Here is a 16,917-nt window from a genome sequence, read left to right on the forward strand (position 1 = left end):
CAAAGACACGCCATGCAGAATTTTGCAAAAACGGCCAAAAACACCATAAAAAATGCATGTTGAAAAAATGACCCAAAAGGCAAGGCTATAGTATGGCAAAAATGTCAAAATATGACATGTCCCAAAAACAGCTGAAAACACCTCCAAAAGCAGAATAAAATAGCGTGCAAAACAACGCCTAGCACAGAATTTTGCAAAAACGGCCAAAAACACCATAAAAATGCATGTTGAAAAAATGACCCGAAAGGCAAGGCTATAGTATGGCAAAAATGTCAAAATATGACATGTCCCAAAAACAGCTGAAAAACTCAAAACAGCATAAAATAGCGTGCAAAACACGCCATGGCGCAGAATTTTGCAAAACGGCCAAAAACACCATAAAAATGCATGTTGAAAAAATGACCCGAAATGCAAGGCTATAGTATGGCAAAAATGTCAAAAATGACATGTCCCAAAAACAGCTGAAAAAAACACCTCAAAAGCAGCATAAAATAGCGTGCAAACACGCCATAGCACAGAATTTTGCAAAAACGGCAAAAACACCATAAAAATGCATGTTGAAAAAATGACCCGAAAGGCAAGGCTATAGTATGGCAAAAATGTCAAAATATGACATGTCCCAAAAACAGCTGAAAACAACTCCAAAGCAGGCATAAAATAGCGTGCAAAGACGCCATGGCGCAGAATTTTGCACAAACGGCCAAAAACACCATAATAAGCATGTTGAAAAAAAATGACCCGAAAGGCAAGGCTATAGTATGGCAAAAATGTCAAAATATGACATGTCCCAAAAAACAGCTGAAAACACCTCAAAACAGCATAAAATAGCGTGCAAACAAGCGCGCTAGCACAGAAGTTTGCACAAACAGTCAAAAACACCATAAAAAATGCATGTTGAAAAAATGACCCGAAAGGCAAGGCTATAGTATGGCAAAAATGTCAAAATATGACATGTCCCAAAAACAGCTGAAAACACCTCCAAAAGGCATAAAATAGCGTGCAAAGACACGCCATGGCGCAGAATTTTGCACAAACGGCCAAAAACACCATAATAAAGCATGTTGAAAAAATGACCCGAAAGGCAAGGCTATAGTATGGCAAAAATGTCAAAAATGACATGTCCCAAAAACAGCTGAAAACACCTCAAAACAGCATAAAATAGCGTGCAAAGACACGCCATGGCGCAGAATTTTGCAAAACGGCCAAAAACACCATAATAAAGCATGTTGAAAAAATGACCTGAAAGGCAAGGCTATAGTATGGCAAAAATGTCAAAATATGACATGTCCCAAAAACAGCTGAAAACACCTCAAACAGCATAAAATAGCGTGCAAAGAATGCCATGGCGCAGAATTTTGCAAAAACGGCCAAAAACACCATAATAATGCATGTTGAAAAAATGACCCGAAAGGCAAGGCTATAGTATGGCAAAAATGTTCAAAAATGAAATGTGCCCCAAAACCAGCTGAAAACACCTCAAAACAGCATAAAATAGCGTGCAAAGACACGCCATGGCGCAGAATTTTGCACAAACGGCCAAAAACACCATAATAATGCATGTTGAAAAAATGACCTGAAAGGCAAGGCTATAGTATGGCAAAAATGTCAAAATATGACATGTCCCAAAAACAGCTGAAAACACCTCAAAGCAGCATAAAATAGCGTGCAAAGACACACCATGGCGCAGAATTTTGCAAAAACGGCCAAAAACACCATAATAATGCATGTTGAAAAAATGACCCGAAAGGCAAGGCTATAGTATGGCAAAAATGTCAAAATATGACATGTCCCAAAAACAGCTGAAAACACCTCAAAGCAGAATAAAATAGCGTGCAAACAAGCGCGCCTAGCACAAAAGTTTGCAAAAACAGTCAAAACACCATAAAAATGCATGTTGAAAAATGACCCGAAAGGCAAGGCTATAGTATGGCAAAAATGTCAAAATATGACATGGTCCCTAAAACAGCTGAAAAAACTTTCAAAACCAGCAAATAAAATAGCGTGCAAAGACACACCATGGCGCAGAATTTTGCAAAAACGGCCAAAAACACCATAATAAAGCATGTTGAAAAAATGACCCGAAAGGCAAGGTTATAGTATGGCAAAAATGTCAAAATATGACATGTCCCAAAAACAGCTGAAAACACCTCAAAGCAGCATAAATAGCGTGCAAACAAGCACCCTAGCACAGAAGTTTGCACAAACGGCAAAGAACACCATAAAAATGCATGTTGAAAAAATGACCCGAAAGGCAAGGCTATAGTATGGCAAAAATGTCAAAATATGACATGTCCCAAAAACAGCTGAAAAAACCTCAAAACAGCATAAAATAGCGTGCAAAGACACACCATGGCGCAGAATTTTGCACAAACGGCCAAAAACACCATAATAAAGCATGTTGAAAAAATGACCCGAAAGGCAAGGCTATAGTATGGCAAAAATCTCAAAATATGACATGTCCCAAAAACAGCTGAAAACACCTCCAAACAGCATAAAATAGCGTGCAAACAAGCGCCCTAGCACAGAAGTTTGCACAAACGGTCAAAAACACCATAAAAATGCATGTTGAAAAAATGACCCGAAAGGCAAGGCTATAGTATGGCAAAAATGTCAAAATATGACATCTCCCAAAAACAGCTGAAAAAACCTCAAACCAGCATAAAATAGCGTGCAAAGAAACGCCATGGCGCAGGATTTTGCAAAAACGGCCAAAAAAAACACCATAATAATGCATGTTGAAAAATGACCCAAAAGGCAAGGCTATAGTATGGCAAAAATGTTCAAAAATGAAGTGTCCCAAAAAAACAGCTGAAAACACCTCAAAACAGCATAAAATAGTGTGCAAAGAAGCGCCCTATGGCACATAAGTTTGCACAAACGGCAAAGAACACCATAAAAATTCATGTTGAAAAAATGACCCGAAAGGCAAGGCTATAGTATGGCAAAATTGTCAAAATATGACATGTCCCAAAAACAGCTGAAAACACCTCAAAGCAGCATAAAATAGCGTGCAAAGACACACCATGGCGCAGAATTTTGCAAAAACGGCCAAAAACACCTTGAAAATGCATGTTGAAAAAATGACCCGAAAGGCAAGGCTATAGTATGGCAAAAATGTCAAAATATGACATGTCCCAAAAACAGCTGAAAACACCTCAAACAGCATAAAATAGCGTGCAAACAAGCGCGCTAGCACAGAAGTTTGCACAAACAGTCAAAAACACCGTAAAAATGCATGTTGAAAAAATGACCCGAAAGGCAAGGCTATAGTATGGCAAAAATGTCAAAATATGACATGTCCCAAAAACAGCTGAAAACACCTCCAAAAAGCATAAAATAGCGTGCAAAGACACGCCATGGCGCAGAATTTTGCACAAACGGCCAAAAAACACCATAATAATGCATGTTGAAAAATGACCCGAAAGGCAAGGCTATAGTATGGCAAAAATGTTCAAAAATGAAGTGTCCTAAAAACAGCTGAAAACACCTCAAAACAGCATAAAATAGTGTGCAAAAGAAGCGCCCTAGCACAGAAGTTTGCACAAACGGCAAAGAACACCATAAAAATTCATGTGAAAAAATGACCCATAAGGCAAGGCTATAGTATGGCAAAAATGTCAAAAAATGACATGTCCTAAAAACAGCTGAAAACACCTAAAAACAGCATAAAATAGCATACAAACAAGCGCCCTAGCACAGAAGTTTGCACAAACAGTCAAAAACACCATAAAAATGCAGGTTGAAAAAATGACCCGAAAGGCAAGGCTATAGTATGGCAAAAATGTTCAAAAATGAATTGTCCCAAAAACAGCTGAAAACACCTCAAAACAGCATAAAATAGCGTGCAAAGACACACCATGGCGCAAAGAATTTTGCACAAACGGCCAAAAAACACCATAATAATGCATGTTGAAAAAATGACCCGAAAGGCAAGGCTATAGTATGGCAAAAATGTCAAAATATGACATGTCCCAAAAACAGCTGAAAACACCTCCAAAAGGCATAAAATAGCGTGCAAAGACACGCCATGGCGCAGAATTTTGCACAAACGGCCAAAAAACACCATAATAATGCATGTTGAAAAAATGACCCGAAAGGCAAGGCTATAGTATGGCAAAATTGTCAAAATATGACATGTCCCAAAAACAGCTGAAAACACCTCAAAACAGCATAAAATAGCGTGCAAAGACACACCATGGCGCAGAATTTTGCACAAACGGCCAAAAACACCATAATAATGCATGTTGAAAAAATGACCCGAAAGGCAAGGCTATAGTATGGCAAAAATGTCAAAATATGACATCTCCCAAAAACAGCTGAAAACACCTCAAAGCAGCATAAAAGAGCGTGCAAAGACACGCCCATGGCACAGAATTTTCCAAAAACGGCCCAAAAACACCATAATAATGCATGTTGAAAAAATGACCAAAAGGCAAGGCTATAGTAAGGCAAAAATGTTCAAAAATGACATCTCCAAAAAACTGCTGAAAATCACATTAAACCACATGAAATAGTGTGCCAAGACACGCCGTAGCATAGTATTTTGCAAAAATGACCAAAAAAACACTAAAATATAGCATTTTGAAAAATCCACCAAAAATGCAAGGCAAAAATTTCAAAAAATTATATGTCCAAAAATCAAAAAAAATCACATTAAACCGCATAAAATATGTGCCGAAACACACCATAGTATAGTATTTGTAAAAATGGCCAAAAACACCATAAAATAGCATTTGTTTTACTGAAAATTATGAAAGTTATTCCATGATTTTGGAGGACATACTTTACTATGTAGTTCTTTTCCATGATTTCGGATGACTGTGGTACCCCTGGGATATTTGTCAGTTCCTGTTTGGCTTGACTGTACGCTTTCTTTTCAGGCTCTCTCTGCTTCACTGGCTCCTCCTACCTTCATGCTCAGATTCACTTCACCTGTCACCAGTCTATATGAGGTTGGCCAATTCCAATATGGCTCTTTCTCTTCCTTCTGGAAGTCTGGTACCTCTGAGGCACCCAACATGGCTTTTTTGGCTGTTTGTGGCAGCTTCATCCCTTGTTTCCTTAAAGTTTAAGTTAGCACCCACACACTTCATGCACCCAACACCAACACCTCACCACTGACTACTGACCAACATCTTGGTTTGCTTTTGTTGTGTGATTTTTAATAAAGTTATTGTTAATTCAAACGGTTACTGTGTGGTCCTCCCTCATTTGTCATTCTTGTCAACAAACTGGGCATAACAATGACATGCTAACGTATTACGTTTTTTGATATTTATTTCTTGATTTAAAGAAGTATGACAATTATTCATGAATTTTGGACAACACACTACAACACACTACGATACGATATATTTTTAAGATTTTCGACGACATACTATACTGTGACGTGTTTTCATGAATTTGGATGACATGCTATACTGTGTTGTGTATTTCATGATTTCAGATACCATAATAAACTTTGACTTTTGGGGCATATTTTGGACAACATTGGCACATTTCGGAGGATATGATACAGTATGACTTTTTGGACATGTTTTGGACTACATGCTAAAGTATGACTTTTTGAGCATTTTTAGGCACATTTCGGACAACAGGCTATAGTATAACTCTCTGAGCATATTTCAGAGGACATGCAATAGTATGACTTACCATACAATGACATATCTCGGAATGCTTTACTATGTCATTTCCAGCTATTTTGTCGACACGTAATATGATGTTTTAGGCTGTTTTTTTTTCGTACTTAGTGTAGTATGACATGTCTCAACAAGCTATAATAAGTCGTTTACAGCCATTTTTTTGGACATGTTTTATTAAGAAAGGACAGAGCCGCCTCTACTTCCTGAGGAGGCTCAGGTCCTTCAACATCTGCAGGACGATGCTGAGGATGTTCTATGAGTCTGTGGTGTCTAGTGCGATTCTGTTTGCTGTGGTGTGCTGGGGCTGCAGACTGAGGGCTGCAGATGCAAACAGACTCAACAGACTCATCCGCAAAGCTGGTGGTGTGGTGGGGGTGAAACTGGACTCCTTGGAGACAGTGATGGAGAGAAGGATGCTTCTCAAACTACGGAGCATCCTGGACAACAACACCCACCCCCTCCATCAGCTCCTGGTCCAGCACAGGAGCACACGGACCAACAGACTCAGACCACCCACCTCAAAAACTGAGTGTCACAGAAGGTCCTTTCTCCCAGTGGCAATAAAACTGTACAACTCATCTCTGTAAATTCGCTGTCATCCTTCCACACTCACTGCACAGTGTCAGGTTATTTCATAAATGACCCACTTATTGTACAGTCTTATTTATTTCTTGTGCACTGCTCTTTGCACTACGCATATAGTTTATTCTGTCATTATGTGCACTATGTGCATTGTCTTGTTTTTCTTACCTGTTTGTTGTTGTTGAGCGGAGCACTGTTACAAACAGAATTTCCCTTGGGATGAATAAAGTATTCTGATTCTGATTCTGATTCTGATTATGATGTTTTTGGCTGTTTTTTTCAACTTAAAACATTATGACATGTCTCAACATGCTATGGTATGTCATTTTCAGCTATTTTTTTGACATGTCAAAATTTGACATTTTTAGATATACTAAATTATGACTTTTGGCAGTTTTTTCAACTTGCTATACTATGATGTCTCTCGACAAGCTATAATATATCGTTTTCTGCAGCTGTTTTTTGCAACATGTCAAAATTTGGTGTTTTTCGACATACTATAATGTTGTTTTCAGCCATTTTTTTGACACAAAAATTATGTTTTTGGCTTTTTTTACTTAGTATACTATGACGTGTCTCGACAAGCTATAATATGTCATTTTCAGCTGTTTTTTCGACGTGATCAGAAAGAATTGTTATTTGCTGAAGCCACCTGTTGAACCGACAGCCTTTTTATTCCTCCTGCTCTCCCTACAGTATTTTCCTTCCCCCTTTGCTTCCTGTCCTTTGCAAGCATTTGTCCACTTATTTTTCTCTTTTTCTCTCCTCCTTTTAAACATTTCTTCTCCCCTCTTCTCCTCCTGTGGTCTTTTGTCATATTTTCTTGTCTCCTTTCCTCTCGTCTAATCAGTTGGAATGTTTTTTTCTCATATATTACAAGACAAGTTTTTAGTTGTTTTTTTTCTTCAAATGTTATTTCACCTGATTTAATTTCATGTAGTATTGGTTTATGTATAGCAGGCAATGCTTTTAACAGCCTGAAATGTCTTACTCATGCTGCTAAATAACCCTGTGCATTTGAAGAGTCCGTGCTCTCGGCTGTTTAAACCAGCAGCAGATTATTATGCTGTCTCTGCTGGAGTTGTCTGTCTGAAGTGGCAACATGTTGTTAAGTGCTCTGTTGATAACAGTAATAGCTTTTTAAGTACTACATTCAAGTGGCTGAAAGTGGTAATGTGCTGTTCTGATGTGTCCTGATCATTTAAACTGTTTCTTTGCACTGATGAGACAATTAGCTTTATGAAGATTAAAATAACAATGTGTTTGACTGAATCCTGCAGGGAAAAGAAACGTTTGCTAACAAAGAAACTTCTCACATTTTCACACACTCAAAAAGAAAAAAGTTATTTCTCAAGCTTGCATGTTTCTATCTACAGTTCCTTGTGATGAGTGGTAAAAGAAATTGGTGTATAATGAAAGGTTCAGTGTGGCTTCACCTCACATCATTAAAATATCACATCTTTAACCACTGACAGACAGAGGATGAAGTTGTAGACAGCGGCTACTGTATTGTATAGACATTCAGGATCTGTTTTCATATTTTTAAGTCTTCTATTTTTGAGAATATAAAATTGGAGAGGCTAAACTCAGAAACTGTTAGACATTTTTTGCTTGATAAATAACTAAAACAAAAACTCTTATTCTCACTATAGTTAACTATTAATTTTCTGACAACTGACATTTTTTTGCAGCTCTCATCATGTGAATGACATGACATACTTAATTACATAATCAGAAAGACAGCACAAATGGAGCATAACTTTAAATACAAGCTTTGATGATAAAGTTATGTTGCATTATATTTTCCAATTAGGCATTAAAGAGAGTACTATCAAGCTTTGATGGTAAAGTTATGTTGCATTATATTTTCCAATTAGGCATTAAAGAGAGTGCTATCAAGCTTTGATGGTAAAGTTATGTTGCATTATATTTTCCAATTAGGCATTAAAGTACTATCAAAGCTAGCAGAGGACAAACTAAAGACACAAAGACTAATGCAAAGCTTAGGTTGCTGAAATAATGTCTATAACTTTAAAACGGCTTTAATATTCAATGTTTTTATAGCTGAATTGCATTTGAGGTTTTATGATTTGTTGTCGAAATGATTTAATAACTGGCTGAGCTCTATATAATTTGGCTAAGGAGATGATGTGATTTTAGATGACTGAAGAAGATTACATCGAAAAGCCTCCGTTTTGTGCATCAGCATTTTAAACACAAACACAAACACACACACATCTGAATAATTAGACAGTTAATCCTGCAAAAGCTTCTCATAAGAAAGGTCATCACAGTGCCACGTCAAATGGCAACACCGGGACGGTCACTAATTCTGGTGCAACGTGCACGTGTATATGTTGTGTTTGTGGTGACTCTGCAGTACGGCTGGGCTGCAGCTGTTATTCAAGTCGGATTGTGTTACAGCCTACCACACAGCTGACAGCACACACAAACACACTCGGCATCCTGCATGTGTGTGTGTCAAAGTTTCCCTACCATTGAATTCTAGTGGTGAGTCACCTTCTCTTAAGAGCTGTGTACGCTGAAAAAAATGTATCCATTTGGGTTTCAACTGAGAGGTTTAAACACAATTTCAGCAATTTTTGCAAAAGATATGACCCGAACTACTAGAAATTACCTAATTTACTTTTTTTTGACATTGCTTTAAACTAAGAAAACAATTTGAAAGAATTTGTATGAAATGTAGTTAACTTAAACAGACTAACACTTATTTGAATGGATTCACACGTTAGAAATCCATTACAAATACTTTCATCCTTCATAATTGCTTGACTGTATTAATGCAAAATTAAAAGAGCTGGTCCTTGTAATTCACACAAGGCTTTTAGTCATCTTCTTCAATATGTGTATGGTGGCCAGTGAGCAAGGTGGCTTCAAATTCACAGATTTCTCTATGGAGTTTGGATTCATGTTTTCTCTGATTCTATATGTGGATTTGTGTTTTACATGCAGCATCAGTGAACTTACATCCTGTATCTCAGATACATAGAGAGAGGCACCCTCCTTCGGAGATACGTGTACACACACACACACACACTCATACACACACACACACTCACACACACCCACAGATACACACACAGACACACACACAGACACACACCATGATGACAATGCCTAGTGTCAGCTGTACAGAACAAGGACCTGTCTGCTGAGTGATAATGCTGAGCTGTCAGCAACAAAGACACACACACACTCTCACACACACAAACCACTTGAAGTCTAAACTCTCCTTGACCTGAACACCAAATCCACGGAGTGAAAGGAAGAGGGCGAAGGGAATACATAAGGCTTGACATATAAATACCAGCATTCACCACTAAAACCATGGTGAATTCACTGGTAAGTTTGAAATCCACCATTACTTAGAGTCTTTCTCAGTCTAAAAAATCTTATAAAACTCTAAAAATCTCGTGAGCTGCTAGAACAGTGAAAGCAGTCTGAAAAAGAGCATACAAGACCACACACACATCATCTGCTCCAAGTTTCCTGTCCTGAGGCGTAAATAGACAAGCAAAGGAAAACACTTACGATTTGTCTCTGCGGTGTGTGAAGCGTCGCTGGGGACTGCTCTGCCGTCGCCGTGGTGATAAGGATTTCCCCCGGCTCCGCTCCTTGATTGGTGATTGGGCACTGGACGATTTAAGGATCTAAGAATATTACAAAACAAAAACAACAGTCAATACCACTATAACAATTTACACTTGTTTTTTTATTCATATTGAGGTCAATTATCATCTCATACCTGCCCAGACTATATAGTTTTGTTTTTAAAACAAAACTACCGTACCCAATCACCACATTTCCAATAGCACACTTTGATTAAACCCACTGTACACTATCCTCTTAGCACCAAACTGTAAACACAATAAAGAAGAACATTCAGCTGCTTGAGAGACTGTTTTTTTTTTCCTCAGGGATTGGTGGAGACCAAACTAGAGTGCGTAAATAGACAACTATTATCTAACATGCTGTCCTTATAAAATGTAATAATCTGTGGTCTCTGTGTACCTGTTGGCTTGTTTTTATCTTTTTCTAGCGAAATCTAGTCAGTATCGATTTAGTTGTCAAATATCTTTCCGATTAACTTATTAAAGGCATACTATGCAGATTATCAACCAGTTTTGTATCATAATAATTTGAGTCGTATGAACTGTGGTAAACTTCGCTCTATCTTGCCAGCTCCCACATCTCCCTGCTCTTTTGCCCGCCAAAATCCTGATTTCCACTCGCTCTTAGGCTGTTGCTCAAACTACAGATTGTACTTCCTCATTTTTTGCATGCCCGCCACCACGGACACAAAGAGTATCAAAGTGGATTGATATCTCAAACTCAGACCAAATGGTAAAACTTGGCAGGGTTGATCAAATATAAACCAAGATATTGTTACTGTATTGCCTTTTTCTTGTCTAAAATTTCATCAGAAACATATTTAAGTGCCCTGTTTAGCTGTAATGCAACAGTCTGTGAACAGGAAGTGAGTGCCATACTGTCTCCTGTGTTGTGGAAGGAAGGATGAAAAATGGAGGATGAAAAACAGTAAAACTAGGTGGTGCTGATCAAATATGTTGCCACTGTGCAGCCTACTACTTGCCAAAAATATTTTCAGAAACATAATGTTGTTTTCAGACAAGTTACCCACATTTATGGGTCACGTGCTATACAGTGCATTTTGGCAGTTGTAGGTTCTCCACTTGTTCATTAAAAGTGATTGCTGCAGTCCTTCTTTTGTTTCCCTGGTCATGTGGCACCAATTGCAAAAGTTTTTGGACCTATATATTGCACAGACAGCCCAGTTTTGCGAAAAGACCATCTCTCCAGAACTGATATACATCTTTAAGTATATAGTCAACAAAATGCCATATTGTGATAAAATGCAAATCACAATTCCTCATAGCCCAAGGCGTCTTCTTCAAATTGCTTGTTTTTTCTGTTCAATAGTAAAATCCAAAAGGTATTCAGTTTAAACAAAAAAAGCAAAAAATCCTCACACTTGTAAATCATCTTATCAATTTATCAACCACTCTTTGCAGCTCGTCATAAAGAATTTCAGAGTCAGTGTTGTCACCAGTAAACAGACGAACCAAACAAAATTAATGGAGTAATGTTGAGTAATGTTTTCAGTTCAGGACACATGCTGCTTTTCTATTTACACCCAGATAGACCCTCACATAAAGCTACTGAACTCCTCCAGGCATTCCAGTGTACAGAAACTATGCTAGCATGACGACAACCACTGCTGCTACTAAGCTGCAGGGCAGAAAGTGCAACTGTGACGAATGGGACCCCAGAAAAACACTCCAAATGTGTAATCTCAAAAAACTGCTGTGGCAAATGAATCATGCAGAAAACACAATTTAAAGCTACACATGAGGTATTTCATGAGGCAACATGAAGCTATCATTAACAACACAGTGGGTGAGGAAAACTGCAGGAAGAACACGGACGGCAAGTTTCCCGGACAAAGCAGGAGCCAGGAAATGGCTCATATTCCACAGCTGGTCATGTTAGTCACGTAATTTGGTAGATATATGAGTGTCTGTGTGTGTTTCCTATCTCACATATCCTTTATGCTTTATTGTGACTTAAATGTTTGTTTTTCAGCCATTAAAATGTATATCTTAGATCCTTCTTAACACAGAAGTCTAGCGGTGTGTTACTATAAGTTCTTCACGGTGAAAATACACATTTCAAGTCTCAAGAAACAAAATGACTTCACTGTCAAGGTCTAAAACTCAACTGAGTCCTTATAAAAATAGATTGACTTGAGTGCACGCGCATGTACGCACACACACACATTCACAGACACACATACATACATAGCTATAATAAATTTACATTCTCTGGAGTACAGCAGAGATTATACTAAACTTATATTAAGTCTCACAAACCACAACACAGCTGACCAGTGTCTGACTGTCAGTGTGTCTGTGTTTCCATGTACATGTGTGTGTGTGACAGCTGCAAACTCGCTGACCTACATTTCTTGCTGACATGCAATGCAGTCCACATACCACTATCCAACACCGGCATCTCGCACACAACCACACGCACACACAAATTCAACCACCACTTTCATGGTGGTTGAATGTGCTGGAGTAAATATGGAAAAATGGGAAAAGAAAACAAAAAGTCAACCAATAGAAAACTACAAATAAAAACTGGGGGTTCATAAAACATTTAACCTCATGCAACCCACTTCTTCTCTGTGTCTCCTCCTCTTCCTCACACACACATACTCACATTCCTTCCTTCCCCATCATGCCCTAAATTATTCCTGACAGTTTATATTCCATGTTCAGCGAGAGGGAAACTACATCCATCTCTGGTTTCATGGAAATATATAATAAAGGTGTTTCCCCTGTTCATTCTCAAAAGAAAAATGGTCCGTGATTGGTTTTTTTTTCTGAGTTAAGCTACCAGGATCATCACAACGGAGAGCAAGATAACTTGCTGTTTCAACCTCAAGTCTTTCTAGACAGAGGCACTGAGATTATAAATTACTTCTGACTAAAATGATCTAATACATTTGGAGATGATAAAAAGGTGAGGAAAATATATATGAAAACATAAAATATGAATATAACTTTGCTACAGAAGCATTTAAGCAGGCAGGAATTTTGTGGCTGAGCAGTAGCACTAGTTACTGTATTAGCTCTTCTCAGTTGAATAAATTAAATTAAGTTTGAGTCACAGTTAGAAGAAATATTAATTCAGTTTGGACCTGACTAATAGGCAGCACATGTAATACACGTGACCTCAAACATTAACAACACACTTCATGATTTTGTGTTTTTATTCACATTGATATTTCACTACTTCATGGGAGGTCATGTTGGACCCCCTTGATCTGATTTTGAAAGACATTTTGCTCTTTTGTATTCAACTATGAAATGACATGTTTGTATTGTTTTTGTTTTTTTTTTTTGGCAAATCAACACTCCATTAGTTGTAGCACTAAGAACTCTTTTGCTTCTGCCTCACGGCTGGCAACTGGCTCATGAACCCAAAACAGTCCATTTTCACCCTGTGGTGTTCAGCTGTTACCATCCTTGTTGATTTGTTTTATGGTTTGAGTGCAGTCTTTATTTTCATCTGCCTCTGGCTGCAGGTTGCCAAGTTTATTCTCCTGCCTCAGGCTGCACACTAATTTACTCTCAAAACTGCATGGAAGTTCATAAAGGGGATACTGTTATTTATAAGGGGGATTTAATTTTTGTTTCACTGATGCTTTTTGTACCTACATCCATATTATTATTAAAAATATGGAGTGCATAATGTAATTTGATAAAGCAGGTGGTCTGGAGGAAACCCTGAACCTTAACCTTTTTAATGTTATCTTTTTTCAGGTTCTGAACATCAAGCATGATCAAATGTTGAGTGTTACTTATGTTGGCATGAGAGAAGAAACTTCAGAGGATAACACTTAATAGTTGGATTTTGTTTCCATTACATTACTGCCTCATAGTTATACGAACTATACGAGCTATACGAACGAGCTATACGAACCCTTACAGTTTACATCCACTCATCAGTGGAAACATGGATGCTTCACACACATCTTCCCCCCAGCAGTACAGAATATCCATACAATCAGCTCAGTTTCAAGGTGAACACCAAAGATTAGTGTCACCAATTCAGTATCAGTATCCCCTTCTCTTCCTGAGATATGGCAATTGAAGCTTATCCGGAGTGGGGTCGCGGGGGCAGCAGCCTAAGCAGGGAAGCCCAGACCTCCCTCTCCCAGGCCACTTTGTCCAGCCCTTCCCGGGGGATCCCGAGGCATTCCCAGGCCAGCTGTGAGACATAGTCTCTCCAGCGTGTCCTGGGTCTTCCCCGGGGTCTCCTACTGGTGGGATGTGCCCTGAACACCTCACCAGGGAGGCGTCCAGGAGGCATCCGAATTAAATGCCCAAGCCACCTCATCTGGCTCTACTCCGAGTCCCTCCTGGATGACCGAGCTTCTCACCCTGTCTCTAAGGGAGAGCCCAGCCACCCTATGGAGAAAGTGCATTTCGGCTGCTTGTACCCGCGATCTTGTTCTTTCGGTCACTACCCAAAGCTCATGACCATAGGTGAGGGTAGGAACAAAGACCGACCGGTAAATCGAGAGCTTTGCCTTTCGGCTCAGCTCCCTCTTCACCATGACAGATCGGTGCAGAGTCCGCATTACTGCAGACGCCGCACCAGTCCGCCTGTCGATCTCCCGCTCCATCCTTCCCTCACTCGTGAACAAGACCCCGAGGTACTTAAACTCCTCCACTTGCGGCAGGATCTCGTCACTGATCTGGAGGGGGCACTCCACCCTTTTCCGGCTGAGAACCATGGCCTCGGATTCAGAGGTGCTGATTCTCATCCCGGCCGCTTCACACTCGGCTGCGAACCGATCCAGTGAGAGCTGAAGGTCACGGCCTGATGAAGCCAACAGGACCACATCATCTGCAAAAAGCAGAGACCCAATCCTGAGGTCACCAAACCGGACCCCCTCAACATCCTGGCTGCACCTAGAAATTCTGTCCATAAAAGTTATGAACAGAATCGGTGACAAAGGGCAGCCCTGGCGGAGTCCAACCCTCAGCAGAAACGAGTTTGACTTACTGCAGGCAATGCGGACCAAGCTCTGGCACCGGTCATACAGGGAATGGACAGTCTATATCAGGGGGTCCGAAACCCCATATTCCTGGAGAACCCCCCACAGGACTCCCCGAGGGACATGGTCGAATGCCTTCTCCAAGTCCACAAAGCACATGTGGTCTGGTTTGGCAAACTCCCATGCACCCTCAAGAACCCTGCCAAGGGTCCAGAGCTGGTCCACAGTTCCACGACCGGGACGAAAACCGCATTGCTCCTCCTGAATCCGGGGTTCGACTATCCGGCGGACCCTCCTTTCTAGTATCCCCGAATAGACCTTACCAAGGAGGCTGAGGAGTGTGATCCCCCTGTAGTTGGAACACACCCTCCGGTCCCCCTTCTTAAAAAGAGGGACCACCACCCCAGTCTCCCAGTCCAGGGGCACTGCCCCCGATGTCCACGCAATGTTGCAGAGTCATGTCAACCACGACAGCCCCACAACATCCAGGGCCTTGAGGAACTCCGGGCGGACCTCATCCACCCCCGGGGCCCTGCCACCGAGGAGCTTTTTGACCACCTTGGCAACTTCAGCCCCAGAGATGGAGGAGCCCACCACTGAGTCCCCAGGCACTGCTTCCTCATCGGAAGGCATGTTGGAGGGATTGAGGAGGTCTTTGAAGTATTCCTTCTACCGATCCACAATGTCCCGAGTCAAGGTCAGCAGCGCCCCGTCCCCACAATACACAGTGTTTACAGAGCACTGCTTCCCCTCCTGAGACGCCGGATGGTGGTCCAGAACCTCTTCGAAGCCGTCCGGAAGTCGTTCTCCATGGCCTCACTGAACTCCTCCCATGCCCGGGTTTTCGCCTCAGCGACCGCTGTAGCTGCATTCCGCTTGGCCTGTCTGTACCTGTCTGCTGTCTCCGGAGTCCCACAGGCCAAGAAGGCCTGACAGGACTCCTTCTTCAGCTTGACGGCATCCCTTACCGTCGGTGTCCGCCAGCGGGTTCGGGTGTTGCCGCCCCGACAGGCACCGACCACCTTACTGCCACAGCACCGGTCAGCCACCTCAGCAATGGAGGCACGGAACATGGCCCACTCAGACTCAATGTCCCCCGCCTCCCCCGGGACATGGATGAAGCTCTCCTGGAGGTGGGAGTTGAAGCTCCTTCTGACGGGAGACTCTGCCAAACGTTCCCAGCAGACCCTCACAATGCGTTTGGGTCTGCCAGGTCTGACCGGCGTCCTCCCCCACCATTGGAGCCAACTCACCACCAGGTGGTGATCGGTTGACAGCTCCACCCCTCTCTTCACCCAAGTGTCCAAGACATATGGCCGCAAGTCCGATGATACGACTACAAAGTCGATCATCGAACTGCGGCCTAGGGTGTCCTGATGCCAAGTGCGCATATGGACACCTTATGCTTGAACATGGTGTTCATTATGGACCCACTAGAGAGGTGACATTCCACGTCCCCAGAGCTAGTTTCTGCAGCCGAGGATCGGACCACCAAGGTCCCCGCCTTCGGCTGCTGCCCAACTCACACGGCACCTGACCCTTATCCTATGGGTGGTGAGCCCATGGGCAGGAGGTCCCACGTCGCCTCTTCGGACTGTGCCCGGCTGGGCCCCATGGGTAAAGGCCCGGCCACCAGGCACTTGCCTGGTGGCCCCCCCAGGCCTGGCTCCAGGGGGGGGCCTGGTGACCTGCGTTTGGGCGTGGGAAACTCTGAACCATTCTTCTTTTTCATCATAAGGGTCCGGTGAGCTACACTTTGTCTGGTCCCTCCCCTTGGACCTGTTTGCCATGGGTGACCCTACCTAAGCCCCCGACAGCTGAGCTCCTAGGATCACTGGGACACGCAAACCCCTCCACCACAATAAGGTGGTAGCTCAGGGAGGGGTGACCTATGACCATCGAAATCTAATCAGTTTTGTGACAAATTTGAAAAAATTCCCTCAAGGTGTTCTTCAGATATCATGTTCACAAGAACGGGGTGGATGTATGTGCAGACAACCCAAAAACATAATGCCAGCCGGCACGGAAGCATAGGAACTAGCGGCAAACCCTAGAGTCTACAGCATGTCTTTGTACACACAG

The 16,917-nt window shown here is 41.5% G+C and overlaps 1 protein-coding gene across 1 annotated transcript in view; it reads right to left on the bottom strand.

The window, feature by feature from the left end:
* The window catches only part of vash2 (vasohibin 2), a 59,955-nt gene that overhangs the window by 22,767 nt on the left and 20,271 nt on the right, over positions 1-16,917 (bottom strand). The window contains exon 8 of the mRNA XM_042504087.1: positions 9,777-9,895. Coding sequence (XP_042360021.1) covers positions 9,777-9,895 — 119 coding nt within the window. The remainder of the gene's footprint in view (positions 1-9,776; positions 9,896-16,917) is intronic.

The sequence above is a fragment of the Plectropomus leopardus genome, chromosome 16 (assembly GCF_008729295.1).
Source record: "Plectropomus leopardus isolate mb chromosome 16, YSFRI_Pleo_2.0, whole genome shotgun sequence".
NCBI lineage: Eukaryota > Metazoa > Chordata > Actinopteri > Perciformes > Serranidae > Plectropomus > Plectropomus leopardus.